At 39.6% G+C, this 17,764-nt stretch overlaps 3 protein-coding genes across 3 annotated transcripts in view; 2 read left to right on the top strand and 1 right to left on the bottom strand.

Moving 5' to 3' along the window:
• Nucleotides 1-7,405, top strand: part of LOC109972152 (zinc finger protein GLIS2-like) — an 8,796-nt gene extending 1,391 nt beyond the window's left edge. The window contains exons 3-5 of the mRNA XM_020620830.1: nt 664-849; nt 1,976-2,109; nt 6,032-7,405. Of these exons, the coding sequence (XP_020476486.1) occupies nt 664-849; nt 1,976-2,109; nt 6,032-6,158 (447 nt within the window). The 3' untranslated portion in view covers nt 6,159-7,405. The remainder of the gene's footprint in view (nt 1-663; nt 850-1,975; nt 2,110-6,031) is intronic.
• A 601-nt stretch (nt 7,406-8,006) lies between these two features.
• LOC109972146 (mitochondrial intermediate peptidase-like) lies at nt 8,007-11,262 on the bottom strand. Its single transcript, XM_020620817.1, has 5 exons — nt 11,247-11,262; nt 10,538-10,647; nt 10,235-10,309; nt 9,616-9,732; nt 8,007-8,039 (listed from the first exon to the last, which is right to left on the bottom strand). Exons 1-5 carry the CDS (start codon nt 11,260-11,262, stop codon nt 8,007-8,009), a joined length of 351 nt encoding a protein of 116 aa, XP_020476473.1.
• Nucleotides 11,263-13,252: 1,990 nt separating this feature from the next.
• On the top strand, nt 13,253-15,072 carry LOC109972145 (beta-1,3-galactosyltransferase 2-like). Its single transcript, XM_020620815.1, has 2 exons — nt 13,253-13,296; nt 13,955-15,072. The coding sequence occupies exons 1-2, from the start codon at nt 13,253-13,255 to the stop codon at nt 15,033-15,035; spliced, it is 1,125 nt and encodes a 374-aa protein (XP_020476471.1). The 3' UTR covers nt 15,036-15,072.
• The last annotated feature ends 2,692 nt before the right edge of the window (nt 15,073-17,764 follow it).

The following is a 17,764-nucleotide window of genomic DNA, read 5'->3' as shown; positions in this document are numbered from 1 at the left end:
CAGGATTGAATTGAATTGGGATTCTGGGAGTCAATCTAATTTGTTCGTGCGGTGTGTGCACACAGCACACAGCCATTCAGTGATGGTCTAAATGTAATTCATAGCCATACTGGAATGGTAAAAACACAGCTTCTTTGTTAGAAGTTTTTCCCCGCTTGGCTCCGGTTCATCTTTTAGTACCTAAAGTACCTATATAAATCTGTCTTAAACATTAAAAGTGAATTGTAACTGTACTTCATCCAGATACACTTGTTGGGTATTTAAAAAATGCTTATGATACTGTAGCATAATTCACACAACTGACCAGTGTGAATTTCCCTACCAACTTCAAATATGCAAAGCTTGAAATCTGCTCTAAAAGACATACATTTCATCATCCATTAATGGACATAAAACAAGATTGTTTACCAAAGACAGAAATATTTAGTGCTTAAAGAGCAATTTAACAGTATTTATACAATCGCAAAACTCTACAGCAATAATAGGGCTCAAACAAAACAAACAGCAGAAATCATCAAAATTCCCCATCATTCTTTTGATAAGGTCAAAGCTGAGGCACCACAGGGTTTAATCCTTGGCCCACTTCTGTTCTTTTCTGTTGAGAATATCACATAAATGTAAAAAATAATTGCATTGAACTAAACTTTGTCTTTATCCTTTCAGGAAGCAACTCACCATCGAGGTGTGGAGGGTGGAACTTCACCACAGTGTTATCCATTTTATCTGCCAATTGGAAATCTACAGAGGGGCCACAGCTTTCCCTCCCCCATGTTTACTGGTCCGAACACAGAGAAGCAGGTTTCACCAGAGCTCTCACCACATGGTCAGCTGGCCTGCCGTTGGATGAAGGTAAATGCAATTATTAATAACAAAACTTTATGCATTAAGAAGAGCTTTTATATGCTTATTAAAATTTCAGAACAATTGTGTGTGAACAAGGCATTTTATGACAGGCTTCATAAAGTTCACTTTACTGTGATCTCACACAAAAGAATGAATAGTCTCTTCTGTACATCCAGGCCACATCAGTTAATAACAGGCGCATTCAATATCAGAGGATTTGGTGAAGAACACTGCAACTATTACTCTGACCACAAGATGGTGCTGAGAACTCAATGTATTCATGGTTAACAGAAAAAGAGAGGATGAACATGTTACAATGTTAGGTTACAATATAGCATACAGGACTGACAATTATTCCCTACAATGGTTATGTAACACAGCAAACCTGGTGTAGCTTACAGTTTACAGGCAGGCAAACCGGGCAGGGAGCTGCAGAGACTAAACCAGAGTCCAGGCAGGGGTCAGAGGCGAAATAATCAGACCAAACCAAGACACAGCCCAAAGGATGAAGCAAATAGGCTGAGTCCAGTTAACAGGCCAAGTCCATACCTGAGATATACAATTAACAAGGAAACAGAGGGTGAGACAACAAGCTACAAAAAGCATGAAGCTATATGCAAACACAACAGACAATCTGGCAACGTAACAAAGAATATGAGCATTTAAAGAGAGGAAACTGATGAGTAAAGTAGCTACAGGTTTAGAGTAAATAATTCAGGACTGAGTGATGGGAGAGAGTTGTATATCAATGGAGCAGTAAAACTGGAGCTAATAAGGGTCAAATGGGACAGGATAAGCAAATCAAAATAAATGTTTCTAGGAAATAATGACAATGTCAGTATACCTGTGATAAGCTTCATAAAAACATGAAACCCTGTGATATTCACTAAGATTTGCTTAAAATATAAATTAAAATCATTGCATAAAAGTGTGAAGCAATAAAGCCTTGGCCTTTAAAAAGTGAAAAACCTGCATTTAAACAAAACTATACAATGTGTATAATATGTGGAATAAAGTCCTAAACATCTAAAAAAAATAAAAATATATGGTTGGGGAGTTATTTTGTATCATTGATTACCAGTCTCATCCACTGCATTCAGTCAGGAATCCTTCTCACTTCTCTATCCTGCAGTGCCACCTGCTGTTCGACTCACTGCAGGACTTGGTGGATCACATCAATGACTTCCATGTCAAGCCTGAAAAGGATTCTGGTTACTGCTGTCAGTGGGAGGGCTGTGCACGAAATGGCAGGGGCTTCAATGCCAGGTAGGTTTAGACTGTTATTAACGAATTGCTAGCCCATTCCAGTGAACATGACAGATGTGCGTGTTCATTTGCTCTTGTTTGCAGGTAGCAGTCTGAAACAAAACCAGAAAGTTTACTCAAACATAACAGAGCATGTTGCATGATGTGGAGACAGGTGCACTAAGCCAAGGGCAGACAGGGCTTTATGGGCTTGAGAGCACTGGCCAGGTGCTCCCGAACATCAGCTGGCCATCTCATGGCAAGACTGCTACATGCAAACAAGAGCACATGAATGTGCGCACACCAGATCAAGGTACCAGGGCCATGACAACTATTCTGAAGGAAATGTCCTTGCTGAAAGTGATGTAAAGCCATTCATGTGTATGTAAATGTTATATAAATAGTAGGGATGCACTGATTTATAGGCCATACGTTGGTATCAGCCAATTTTGGCTTTGTTGACTGCCATTGGCCTATCTACAAAAATGATGATCATTCACCAGTGGCAGTGGCAGATGTCTCGTCAAGTTTGACCTGGCTAAATGTGTTGGTTATTTGCAGTCTGATGCAGACAACAGTAGCCTAGCCAGCTGTACATTTAGGACCAACCCACTAGGTTGTACTACAGTAATAATACCACCCATAACAGCCTTCTGTTATGGTTGGCCCCCCTCACCAGGAGGGTGAGGGAGAACTGGGGTTGGACTCAAGATAGCGGACCCAGGTGCTAGTACAAAAAAGGTGGTTTATTGGAATAAATACAACAAAGTGACAACATAACAGGGTACATAATACTTACAACCAGGGATGGGCAGTAATGACTAAGGAGACCAGGACGAACAGGTAAACACACAAACTAACGGCAGGAAACAGGGTAAGTATTGTCCATAACATGTCGCAAAGATCCAGCGACAAATCAAAAATATGTAGTGTAGTGTAGTGTAAAGTAGTGTAGCGCATAGGTAGTGTGGTAGAGTCAAGCCAAAACGCACAGTGTCTGTCAGCATTGCATTCTAACTACATGTACAGTGGTGTGAAAAAGTGTTTGCCCCCTTACTGATTTCTTATCTTTTTGCATGTTTGTCACACTGTAATGTTTCAGATCGTCAAACAAATTTATATATTAGTCAAAGATAACACAAGTAAACACATCATGCAGTTTTTAAATGAAGGTTTTTATTATTAAGGGAAAACAAAATCCAAAACTATATAGCCCAGTGTGAACAAGTGTTTGCCCCCTAAACCTAAGAACTGGTTGGGCCACCCTTAGCAGCAACAACTGCAATCAAGCATTTTCGATAACTTGCCATGAGTCTTTTACAGCGCTGTGGAGGAATTTTGGCCCACTCATCTTGGCAGAATGGTTGTAAGTCAGCCACATTGGAGGGTTTTCGGGCATGAACCGCCTTTTTAAGGTCATGCCACAGCATCTCAATTGGATTCAGGTCATGACGTTGACTAGGCCACTCCAGTCTTCATTTTGTTTTTCTTCAGCCATTCAGAAGTGGACTTGCTGGTGTGCTTTGGATCACTGTCCTGCTGCAGAACCCAAGTTCGCTTCAGCTTGAGGGCACAAACGGATGGCCGGACATTCTCCTCCAGGATATTTTGGTACACAGCAGAATTCAGGGTTCCATTTATCACAGCAAGTCTTCCAGGGCCGGAAGCAGCAAAACAGCCCCAGACCATCACACTACCACCACCACATTTTACTGTTGGTATGATGTTCTTTTTCTGAAAGGCGGCGTTACTTTTACGCCACACATAATGGGACACACACCTTCCAAAAAGTTCAACTTTTGTCTCGTCTGTCCACAGAGTATTATCCCAAAAGTCTTGGGGATCATCAAGATGTTTTCTGGCAAAACTGAGACGAGCCTTTATGTTCTTTTTGCTCAGCAGTGGTTTTCGTCTTGGAACTCTGCCATGCAAACCATTTTTGCCCAGTCTCTTTCTTATGGTGGAGTCATGAACACTCACCTTAACTGAGGCAAGTGAGGCCTGCAGTTCTTTGGATGTTGTTGTGGGGTCTTTTGTGACCTCTTGGATGAGTTGTCGCTGCGCTCTTGGGGTAATTTTGGTCGGCCGGCCACTCCTGGGAAGGTTCTCCACTGTTCCATGTTTTCGCCATTTGTGGATAATGGCTCTCACTGTGGTTCGCTGCAGAAAATGCTTGATTGCAGTTGTTGCTGCTAAGGGTGGCCCAACCAGTTATTAGGTTTAGGGGGCAAACACTTTTTCACACAGGGCTATATAGTTTTGGATTTTGTTTTCCCTTAATAATAAAAACCTTCATTTAAAAACTGCATGATGTGTTTACTTGTGTTATCTTTGACTCATATATAAATTTGTTTGACGATCTGAAACATTACAGTGTGACAAACATGCAAAAAGATAAGAAATCAGTAAGGGGGCAAACACTTTTTCACACCACTGTATGTTACGCGGTACATAGTTAATGTTCCAGCAAAGACGAAGTGTCTGCCAGAGGTTTATATAAGGAGGCGAAGGTAATCATCAGGATGCACCCTAGCTGCGTGCATCGACAAACCAGTTGCTAATTACTGGAATGCAACACAGCTGAGGTGCACAGCCCACATGATAGAGAGAGCAGAGGAGAGAAGGACGGAGGAGAGGCAGCGGCCGCCGAGCGGCCCTAACACCTTCATGTATGTGTTGTTTGTTTTCAAATAAATGTGAAAGAAAAAACCTTTCTTTGTTGTGGAGGATGTGGGGTTTTGAAGTCTGATGTAGTATACGGAGCACCACTACACACACTGCCCAGTCGCCATCATTTTACTTACATCTGTCTCCATGAACTCTACAACACAGCGTAAACACACATTCATGACCTACTGGCCTTTGACATCTCTGCCATCAGCTTTACAGGTGATATATGGGGTTCAGGTGTTAGCCCTGTGAGTATGCTGAGCCTCGCAGCACAGAATTTAACATGATAATAGCAGCCCAGTAGGTCATCCACACCTGCTATCTCATTAGCATTTGAGAAAAAGTTTGAAACATAGAAAATTGACAAATCCACTGTGCATGAGGTCCTTACAGATAACGGCAGACATATGGCAAAGGCTATGACAGATATCAGCCTGACTAGTTTTGGTTGCATGCCACACACTCTGTGGCTAGTGGTCAACAGTGTATGTACTGAAAAATTGTTCTCATTTAGGGGGTAGTTGTATAGCAAGCTAAAAAGGCTTTTGAAAGTTATTTTTCAGAAAAATAATGTGCCATGTGAAAGGACGTTATAATGTATTAAAGGTTTCACTGATTGTGAAATTCTGTAACTAATTTGCATAAATGTTGTGATTCATTTGCATAATGTATTCAAAATGAATAAACAATGTTTGCGTAACAAAAATAATAATCAGTGACTGAAAGAAAGGATGTGCTGCAAAATGTGCTAACAGGAACAAGTTGAAACAAAAGTCTAAACTATATGTTCAACTTAATTCACTGCATGCAACATGCAAACTAGCAATTCCATTGTCTAATAAAATTTGGACTCCTACAGTAGGCAGAACAAAATGTGCTAACAAGAAGCAGTTTAAACCAGTCTAACCTGTATGTTGTGTAATTTTGTTCACGCCATGCAATTTTAATGAGCAATGTGCAAGTTATGTAATCCCATTGTCTAAAAAAATTTGGACTCCTATAGTCCTATAGTAGGCACAACAGAGGCATCTGTGTAATGAGATCAGAATGCTGTAAAGACTGGGCATTGATCCAAGCAGCTTGTTAGACTGGAACATGGTCTTACAGGTAAAGTTCTATCAGCCTTGTGTGGTAACACAACTTGTTTTAATTCAAAAATCAGCAGACGCACTCTTACCCTTTGATAAATAGGTTCAAAAGCAGCCTATTGTTAAGTGAGAGTTTGTGTGCACATTTCATAAACAGAATTTATTTGATCTTTTATGTGTTACAGGTATAAAATGCTGATTCACATCCGCACACACACCAATGAGAAGCCACACCATTGTCCCACCTGTAACAAGAGCTTCTCACGTCTGGAAAACCTGAAGATACACACCCGCTCACACACAGGTGAGTGAGGCTTGTGGTGATATTGTGCACAGCAGACATTACAACAGTTTATATCTTATGTCCAAACTGTAGGATGTGTAGGATACGATATGTTTAGCTGGAACCTGGGAGGCCAGAAAATAAAGTTAAAAAAAAAAAAAAACTTTCTTCTGCAGCTACTGTCCATGATCACTCTCTCCAGCATTTTCTGCTAGAAATGGGTTCATTTGTGTTCTGTTAACGTTTTAATCTCCCAGAGTATCAGTGAGATTCAAAACATTTAATATAATATTTACAACTTTCATCACAGAAACAACGTACATGAAACTTATAAATCAAAGTCTAGGACAGATGGTTTTAGCACTAACCAAGTATAAGTTTATTTCTCAACTTGTAATTGGTTTTGCTTGCTTAGTGTGTATTTATGTGTAATTTCTTGGTGTTTGTAGGACTGTGTTATGAACCACAATGTTCATAGCTGCAAATCAAATTTACTATCACATGTTATATAAAAATTGTGGTCCTGTGAGAGATGAAAAAAGACAAGTCAAAATGGTAGCATCTGAGGCTGAGATGTCCTGACTTCAGCCCCACGTATTGGTCAGGCTCTAAACTCACTGGATGCTATATGCTTTCCCATAATGCAACACTAAGTGGTTTGTCATCAGACAGATAAATATCTTTCAGCCTGTAAGCTCCACTCCAACAAATCCAGCCTACTGTAACTCTGATGACATCACTGTGGCATCATCAGAGTCTTCGTGAACAGTAAAGTGATTGTAATGGGTGAAGTCGGTTTGACTGTCCCTTTAGATGTCACCTGTCATCATTATACCAGTGCGCAAATGATTTAGTGGTCACTTTTCATTTGCTGACAGGGAGTTTTGTTTGATTAACAAGTCACACAGTGTCACTGTGGTGTGAACCTGGAGGGAGAAAAATCCAGCTCTTTTGCAGAGAATGCAGAAATTGTGTTTTGCTGCCAAGGAAACTTGAGTGTTCCCTATCTTCACTGCTGCTTGAGGGTTTTATAGCAACATATCCTGTTCTGCTTACTGTCAGTCATCTGACGCCTGCATGGACAGATGCAGACAATCCCTCGAAAATGTGACTTCTTGCCCATTCTGTTTCAGTATGTATTTACTAACTGCAGTAGGTCAGCAGTAAGGCTGGACCTGAATATCTGAGTATTCAAATATTCGTTCATTGGGCAGGTAATTGGTTTTCAATTTTAGTATTGGAATAAAGGTATTTTTGTCCTCCCCACCTACATACCTGAATATAATGTAGTCCAGTATAACACCACCTTTAACTATGACTTCGATAATAAACATATTTAATTTATATATTTATGACAATTCCACCAAAAACTGAAACATTTTGAGCTTCATAAACACGGATGTTAAGGTGGAAACGTTGTATTAAATTACATATAACTGTACAGGTGTACCAAATAAAGTGGCCAGTGAGTGTACATTGCAACATGAACAGGATCTATGAGGTCCTGATGATAAAGTGAGTCATTCCATACACATGAATGACTTTCCACACAGTGTGTGTACACAGTGGGGTAACTTCAACAGAATACAGCATTGCACAACTATGCATTATAGAAGGTCAGTGACGTGTTCAAGTAAAATGACTTTATCTTTATTGTTCATTTTCTCAGTTGGAGCTGGTTTTGAAATCTTTATTCTGGTGGGGGTTTTTTCAGGGTTACAGGTAATGTCATGTCACACAAGGATGTTGATTCATTTATGTTCTTGTAAACTTGAAGATGTCTTTGTTTTGCAACTGTTGTTGGTTTCTCCAGCCTCTCCCTCTATCAGATATGGCCTCATTGCACGTCAGGGAAAGACCAGGAGGGTGAGGGAGATCTAGCGGTAGGACTCCAGATAGCCAACCCAGGGCTAGTACATAAAAAAAAAAAGTAATGTAAGACAACACAACAACGTAACAGGAGCAACCATGATCCTAAAGCATTCGATCCACAAAAAGCAGATTAAAGAAATGTCAACACAGAGAGTAGAACATCTTGCTTTCTGCCATTTCTCTCCAAATATTATCTTCGGTTAAAGGGTTAGCATGTGGTCTGTGTTACTCACAGCTGATCCTCTCTCAGCACACAGCGGGAACTGATAGCCCCGCTCTATAAACTATGCACATGACAACATCGCCTCAATGTTTATAATCCGTAGCTCTCTGTAACCTATTAGCCACTCAAACTTTTGCATTACTCTGGAAACTTTTCCTAGGCTGTTTCCATGAAGATGGGCAGAGAAATACATTCAGATGGTCAATTATAAGCAGAAAAAGAAAAAAGCAAGTTTAAGTAGAGTCTGTCATTGAAGGATCTAAGCAAATCTGTTTTCACTTGCTCAGATCCAAGGATGACCAAATCCTTGAAACTCAAGCACTGTGATCTTTCTCAGTTCAAATGAGGAAAACAATCCAGCTGTGGTTAGCTGCGCTCATGGAGGCAAAGTGTCTGTTATAGCTTTCAGTATGGTTTGAAAAGTTGAAGAGGAATGATTGCGACAGTGGGGAACTGTATAACATTACCCACCATCTCTGGAGAGGGAGCTACAAAGCGGGATACAAGCAGAGCTGTAGGAGGACTCCTGTGAGTAAAAATGCTGGCCAGGACACCGACGTCTGGGAGAATATACAGCAGTTCTGTAATCTCTATTCCTGACGGCACCCCACATAATTATAGCCCAGAGTAAATGCTTTATGAAGGCCATTTCTGGATAAATTATGACCCTGTTTTGGATTCCCTTCTCCCTCCTGGTCCCATCCCCTCACCACAGCTGTATAAGTGGTGGAAATGGGGAGTTTTTTTCATTAAACGACCAGAAGGAAGAGTTTTGAATATTTCCTCCAGGGAAAGAACATTCAAAGTATTCCTCAGCTTTGTTGTTTTAGCAGGATAAAAAAAACAACAACAAAAAAAAAAAACAGGCTTCAATCCTTTAAACGCTGCTGTGCCTGAATAAAAGATATAAAACCAAAGAAAGAGGAAGGCAAAAGAAGGAGAAAGTAAAAGATTTCTGCAATTTGTGATCAACATCTATAGGGAATCATTAGGGCTGCCCCCAAACAGTCGAGACCATCCGATACATGGATGTACATTAAGATTGGATCTATTTAGCAAATTGCAGAATGAGGAGAAAAGGACAACAAAACCCACTTGGACAAGGCACAAATGTGTTTTCAAACATCATGGTCTACTTGTATAAGAGAAAAGATTGTTGTGATGCTGTGGCTGGTTGTGCACGGCCTAATGTTAGTATGTGCGTCCGGTTTGTTTATCCATCTCCACTAAAGTCCCACACACAGCTGTTTACCGACTGTTTCTGTGACATGCATCCATCCAAACAGCACTAAGAAGCTAACAAAAATGCACAGGGAAAACATTTGAATGAGGAGCCACACCAGTTATTCATAAGAAAATAAGTTGGTGTGTTACATAGCACAAAGACGTACGGTATTTGGTGTATAAGGCAAGCCGTAGAATTTCTGCTGCATGTCCTTCAGGATTTCTGTGGTGGAGCGGTCCTGAGGTTTTCCGTGGTAGATCTGGTCCAACACTGCGTAGAAAATCTGCCAGGGGAAAAAAATAAAAAAAAACAACAGGCCTGACTAAATCAGTCCTCCACTTCAGTACAGGTTTATCAAAAGAAAGAAATTAGACAAGCAGCAAATCTCACAGATAAACCAGAAGCACAAAACCAGAAACCTTCAACAAGGAATAAAAGGTAATATGGTTGTAATAACTTAAATGACAAAACTCAACAGCAGTGGTATCATAAACAAGAAGTCAAAAAAATGCTGTTGAATGTTTACAATAGGCACAGTTTCTTCATCCTCAGGCTTTTCTACTTGTTCACCATCTCAGCATCACATCAGCTTCCTGCCTTGCCTTCAAGAAACACTGCTGAAGCTGAAGGTAGAGGATGGATCTGGTTATTAGTTACTAGACATCTCTATTATCGTATTTACTCCCTCCTTCTATTTGCACGGCATATTCACAGCTACGATGGATGGAAGTCATGTATAGATTAGGAAATAATTGTGAGGTCACTGTTTGAGGCTGTAACTGTACCTGCAGCTGGGTGTCCGCAGCCCCACACACCTTCTTTGACTCGCACAGGCGAGCCACCATGCTCTCAGGCAAAGGCTGAGGAGGCAATGACACAGACATCGTTTTTGCCTCATCTATGCATCCAAATCTAACTTTTTAAAGGTTTTAATGCTGCAAAGTTTTTTTTTTGTCTTGCATCATACAAAATGAACCAAAGGCTTAGCTGATTTAACACCATAAGCAAACATTAATAGAATTAATATCCAAGTATTTTAGTACAAATCTGTCTTTATACTGGGCTTTACTCTGAGGGTTTAGGTGTACCTGTCCAGTTTCATAATGGCGTGCAAACTGGCTGATGACTCGATAGTCAGTGGCAAAGTACTCCATGAGAATAGAAGGGACTTCTGCAAAGTCAGTCGCACATCTGGTTCCTAGAGGGCAGATGTGAGATCTTAAAACAAAGGGAGGTACGGCCCAATTCATTCTTCCCATGTGGGTCAGTGCAGATGCAGACATACAGCATCTCCTACTATGTACCCAGACATTGAAACTAGGGGCACCTCTAATGAGCACAGCACAATAATAAAAGATTCAGAGATTTTTACAATGAGAAAAATCAGGATCAGGTCATTATATCCCCAGAAAAAAACAAAAAAGCTTAACCAAACAACAATTAGCTGTTGACCTAACACGACTCCAGGCTGAAAATACTGTACATCCTTCACATGTAATATCAAGCAGAACACTTGCTATTAAAAGATATTCAGAGGGAGAAAATACAGCTTTAAGTTATTGGCAAAGAAAGTGTCCTGAGCTTTCAACCACAATTTCAAGTATCATACCTGAACAGGTGTTAACATGGTGTCCATTAAAGAAACAGCCTCCAGCTAAGTTAATGGATTATTATTAGGTTTTAAAAAAATTTGGGACCTCAAATTACAGGTGAATGCATCCATCAACTTTATTTGACATACTGTACGCAACAGTATCATATGACAGCTTTGGTAGTCAAGTGGAATCTAACCCTCACCTCCGGGCTTAGGCATAAGCGGATTTACTTCAACTTTCAATTCACCACACAGGAAGGAATAACCCATTGGTTTGTATCTCACTACATAATTCTAGCCTGTGACATTTGGGAACTGCCAGTCTGTTGTTTTCAGATGAAGAGCTCATAAAATGTCAAACGTAGAGCACCTCCCATAGTGCTGGATTGTTAATGCTTTGTTAATCCTAAAATAAGACCTGCTGAATAATACATGTGTACAATTACAATATGCAGGTGTAAATTGAATTAAGGACTTTAAACTGCAAATGGTTACAGTATCTAAGACGTTCTCTCTGTGTGTGTGTGTGTGTGTGTGTGTGTGTGTGTGTGTGTGCTCTTCACTCATCAAGATCCCATGTGTGATTTAAGTGTTCCCTTAATTCTTTTGAGCAGCATATGTGTGGTTTTAATGTGGCAACCAACCTACTGACATGAAGTACGTGCATCAAGCAGGTAGAGAACCGAGTCGCTTGTGGCCAAATGAGTGAAGGACTTCTGTTGTTTTCTTTTAATCCTGACACACCTTTACATTTATGCCACTACGATGTGTGACAAGAAATTAGAATCCACACAGAGCTGTTTGACTATGTGATTGTTCAAGTCGCAAAATAAAGGAGGAAAAACTGCTGAATGTAAATTTGCTTGCGGTTTTTCTTAGTTAATTTTTTGCTTAATGTGTCATTCCAAGACAATGATCTAAAACTAGATCAGCCTTGCCTTTTAGATAAGACCAACTGAAAAATGCATTCACCTAGGAACAAGCTAGACAAAGGTTTGTACAGTATTACGCAATAATAACAGGTACACTTGTACAGTATTACGCAATAATAACAGGTACACTTGTACAGTATTACGCAATAATAACAGGTACACATTTGCTTTAAATAAATATTAATATACAAAAGGTACACAAGACAAAGCCAAACAATGGTTTAAAAATAGTCTCTCAAGTATTTGGGGGGGGGGAAATAATTGACAATGGCCACATTTGGCCAATATCTTTGTTGTTTTATCTTGTACTCTTGTTTGCACACTGATTTGTCTTAATCAGTATTTGAAAGGTTTCCAAGTGCCTTCTGTTTCAGCAGAAATACGTATATCACATAGTATATGAAAATATTTACGCAAATTAAAGTGTATAAATGTACTTTGTATTAGGTTTTAGAAAACTAAATTTTAATAAACTGACAACAGATGTGATTGTATGTCAGGGCTGTTGCAACATGTTAAGGATGTCATCAGAATGACAGTGACTGCCAATAAACAAATGAATAATTGAATAATGAGGAATGTTTTTTTTATTTGGTTACACCTTAAGACTTGTTTGCAGTAATAATGGAACAAAACTACACCTGACACATTAATCACTCGGTGTCCTCAGGCACTAAATCCCTTTTAAGTGTAACAACGCACCATGGCAAACGCTTCACTGTCCCAACTTTTTTGGATTGTGTTGCAGCATCAAAATTGAAGTGAGTGTTTATTTTGAACAAAGAATAAAATTGATCAGGTATCACATGAAATAATGAGCTGCTGTATTATTTTCAATGTAATGCAGGGCTCAGATGACAGATGATGATTACAAATCACTATTTTGAGTTTTAATTTTGATTTTACATACCATCCCAGCTTTTTTCAAATGTGCCACCTCTCCCTGAGTCTGTGTCCATGCCTGGCTGCTGTGTTCAAAGTTAGTCAGACCTGCCCCTCCTCCCCACCTCTTCAAGTCTCTCTGTTTGTGTATATGTCATTCTCTCTGTCTCTCCTCTCTCTCACATTCACTAGGGAAAAGTTACAGTCTTATCTCTTATTCCTCTGACAAGTCTAGGAGAATTAATGACAAGCTGTTAATGGTTGGTTTAGGATAAATTCATCCTGCTTTGCTACTTGAAGAGCCTGGGATTCACAGCTGAAGTGAAACATATAAGATAAAGAAAAATAAAATAATGAAGAATTCAGGACATAAGGAAGAAGAGCTCACCACAGTAATGGGGGATCCAGAAACTGGCTCACATGTAAATGGGTCGAAAAGGTGAGGACTTTAAATCGTTTCACCTTCTATTCTGAAAAGATTTGGTCTATCTGTGTTTGTTCTTTTCAGCTGAACAAGCTGTATGTATTTTTTAACTAATCCTTTCATTATCATTGTTGATATCAATGAGACTCCCAGTCTAAACAAATTATACATTATAAGCATACAAGGTAAGTAATGTTGGCCCCACCTACAAAACCTACAACATTAAGTGTGATGTAAACATTAATGCATAAATAATTCTAATCCATTAATAATATATACATTTATAAGAAATATAAATAGCGTGTAGGAGTGAGCGTGAACGTGTGTTTGTCTGTCTCTAATTGTTAGCCCTGTAATAGACTGGACTTTTACTTGTAACACAGTATTTTTATACTGTAGTATTGCTTATTCTACCCACGTAAACAATATGAATACTTTTTCTAGCACTGGTAATTAGATGACAGGCGCTATTGTTTCTGTTCCATATAACTAAACTATTTCAAAAGGTGTGTCTTTTACCCACAGAAATTTGCATACTGACACATCCACCCTTACACCTGTTACATCCTATTATTGGTTGGGCTGCTATACCTGTATCATGACATTTTGATTACATACTGTAATTATGCTATTATTCTAAACTTCTCTTAACTTTTGTCTTTCTTGCTTTTAGACAACTTGTCAAGAGCTTAAATCGCCAGAAGAAGCCTTTGTTTCAATCCTGGTTCCAGTTGCTGCTCCTTCTTTGTCTAGTGCTCTTCGTCTTGTGTTACACTCTGTCCAGCAGCTATGTGCCACGGTGGGACTTCCCTGAGCAGTTCAAGAGGTTTTTATATCAGATACATCAGGTTCATCTGACCACACAACCATCAACTGTACCATCAACTGTACCATCTACTGTAGCACCTACAGGTATACATTACCACCAAGCCTACCCACACAATTACCATTTTATTATGGATAACACAGAGGTGTGCAAGACCAAGAACCCTTTCCTGGTCCTGATGGTCCCAGTTGCTCCAAATGATGTGGCAGCTCGAGATGCCATCCGGCAAACATGGGCTAATAACAGCCTGGTTCAGGGCAAGGTGGTGCTTACTCTGTTCATGCTGGGCCTCTCTAATCGAGATAATGCTGAGCAGCTGCAGGAGAAGCTCAAACAGGAGAATCTGCAGCACAGTGACCTGATCCAGAGTGATTTTATGGACTCTTACCTCAATTTGACAATAAAAACCATGGTGATCATGGACTGGCTGGCCACCCACTGCACTACAGCAGCATACGCCATGAAGATTGACTCAGACATGTTCCTGAACATTGACAACCTGGTAACTATGCTGCAGAAGCCAGATATCCCCAAGCAGAACTACCTGACAGGGATGCTTATGTGGAACAGGCCAGTCGTACGTTCAAAGAACTCTAAGTGGTATGTCCCTGAGGAGATGTACCCAGACCCCATATACCCGACCTACACTCTGGGCATGGGATACGTCTTCTCCAATGATCTTCCAGCAGAATTTGTGGCGATATCAAAATTAATAAAGCCTTTTAACATAGAGGACGCTTATATTGGAATATGTATGAAGAAACTAGGACTGGCACCCACGTCACCACCAGATCCCTCTCAGTTCAGGGCCTATAACACAGGATATAATCGCTGTGAATACTCCAAAACCATCACCTACATTCTTGGGTCTGCACAACAGTTGGTGCAATACTGGACAGACCTGAAGAAACCTGGACCCTCTTGTTAGGACAGTGACTGTTACAGATGCACTAAGAAATCAGTGTGTGGAAGGGACTGGGTGGTGGGGGATTGGGAGGTTAACTTATTTAGGAGTTTGAGTTTCTACGTTACTGGTATATATGTATCATACGTCCTGTTTTTTCAGAAATTAGAATTAGGATTAGTAATTTTTTAGTTTACTGTATTTAAAACATCTTATGACAAAGAAAGTTACAAACGCAATGTTTATTTGTCCTAACATGTGAAATTGAAATGCAAGTGAGTAAAATGTGAGGTTAACTTATTTAGGACTTCCTGTGGTACTGGCTGAGGTGGGGGACTCACGTCACATGACTTGACCTGAGTTAGACTTGAGTCACAAATTTGAAGACTTGAGACTTGGTTGACTAACACTAGTAAAAGAGTCCATTTGACTTTGATTTGGTATTAAAGTTGCAACAGTATGAGATTTTCATGGTATGATAACAGTCTCCGAAAACATCTTGGTTTCACAGTATTACAAAATTACTATCATTATCAGCTACAGTGACCCTCACAGGAATGAAAACAGAGGGTGTTTTTTTATTGCAAGTGACTCTGACAGTTGATTGAGCTGGACTACAGCAGATTGACCCTAAAGAACAGACAGAATTATAAACATGTTTTAAAAAATATGTAACTACTCTGATATAAGTAAAAGTATCAGAAAAATGTACTTAAAGTATTAAAAATAGAAGTAAGCTACTCAATGCAGAAAAATGTTATATTATATATACTATAGTGCTATACAATTATATAATAGCATTAAATTAATAGCCTATCACTCATGCATTGTGATGTAAAAGCAGGATTTTGCTGTTGTAATTGGTTGAAGTGGAGCTCTGAAGTATTTTGTATCAAAATGCAACTATTGATTATTTTCATTACAGATTGATGCTACATAAAAACTGACTTGACCTCTAGAGCTTTATAATTTATTTTTTGCTTCCACAGGTTTTGTTGTTGTGGGTCTGTTTAAGGCCAACCTGACTGTGAACACAAGGCCAATGGGTCATGTGATGTGTGTTACGTCTAGTAGCAGTTACATCCATTACTTGCATATCATCTCCAGGGACGGTGCACTTGCAACATTAGATCAAAGTTTACTTAATGCAAGTCTGTTGTATAGATTTAGGACATACATCCACGGGGGCAATGCCATGAATAAACTATCATATAGCAAATGTGTTCAGAGAAGGCTTGTGAATTTGCTAGAATTTAATGGATAAACACAGAAGCTGTGAAAGGATGATGGCCTTCACAGTAGGGGGCTTAGTCATGAAATTTTGTAAAGGACAATTTTCTTTTTTTGATTTGTCATGAAACCATGGATGTCAACCTAGCTTTGATCCTGAAGGAGTCAGCATGACTTGCATTTGCCATGTGAGATCATTTTGACCAATGAAATAATAGTATATTGCTAAGTAGGTCGGAGAGAAAGGTGGGATGAAGCAAACTACGGTGCAAGGAGGAGCTTAGAGAGTATAAAAGGGATGTCTTCCATGAACTGGAAACAGATGCTCTTGCGGTGTTATTAATCCCCCCCCAATAAATCTTATACTTTGCAACAGACTGCTTAGCCTTCGAGTGTTTTTTGACAGATAAAGAACTGTGTGGGTGAGAACTAGACCCTCACTGGCCCTGAGAAAAGTTATCCCAAAGAGTAGTTTATAACTTATGAATGTAAAATTAATAATGAGAGGAGGTTCGTGAACAGTTTCCATTTTGTGTGACCAACTGCAGCCCAGCAAAGAAACACAAAGAGGGAACTGATACAACAATGTTAACTTTGGAAAATATTTTACTTATTTGTCTAACATCTTACTAAATAAAATAAATTTTGCACAGAATGATAAGCCTTTACAGCCTTTGCAGAAAGATAAAGTATTAGTTACTGACCAATAACTTCTTCAGGGGGGTTACAGTACAGAAGGCTAGATCAGGAAAACAATCAGAATTCTAGTAGTTAAAATTTGTTAGCAATTGGGCTGTTTATAAGAATGACAATTTTAGTTTCACATACCACCCTGCTAGTTCTGTACATACACCTACCTACAGTACTTGGCTGCAATTCGATAAAATGGCTATTGGACTCAAAATTTGTGGATGCCCTTGCTGTTTCCTACATGCTTAAAGTACCAATGGCATGCTTGTCTCCAGACATTTAATGTTTAATCTTGGGTACATCTAGATTAGCTTGGTACCCATCCATCCATCCATTTTCCAAACCGCTTAGTCCCAAATGGGGTCACGGGGGGCTGGAGCCAATCCCATCCAGCTGCGGGCAAAAGGCGGGGTACACCCCTGGACAGGTCGCCAGCCCATCGCAGAGCTTGGTACCCCTCATGGCTAAAAATAGTAACTTTTAATAATAATAATAACTTTTTCAGAATAATAAAACCAAAATGCCTCTTTCTAAAAACGAGAGGATAGTTCATGAATGCACACAACTCCTGACTGACTGCCATGTTAGAAATGAAAGGCCAAAAACAAAGCTTTTTTATAGGAGGGTGATGAACGAACATGCTGTAAGGAGGCTAAAAGAGGACTTTATGGGGCAAGACTGGGATGCAGTTTACAAAGAGGAAGACTTAGACAAAGCATATGAGCAATTTTTAAATATATTCATGAAAGTATATGACAGGAACTGTCCTCGTAAGCAGTATAAAAACAAGAGGAATTACAGTGGGAAACCGTGGATGAGTAAGGGATTACAGA

Source organism: Monopterus albus, unplaced genomic scaffold (assembly GCF_001952655.1).
Source record: "Monopterus albus unplaced genomic scaffold, M_albus_1.0 scaffold249.1, whole genome shotgun sequence".
Lineage (NCBI taxonomy): Eukaryota > Metazoa > Chordata > Actinopteri > Synbranchiformes > Synbranchidae > Monopterus > Monopterus albus.
Note: the sequence above shows the minus strand (reverse complement) of the source record. Positions and strands in the feature narration are given on the sequence as shown.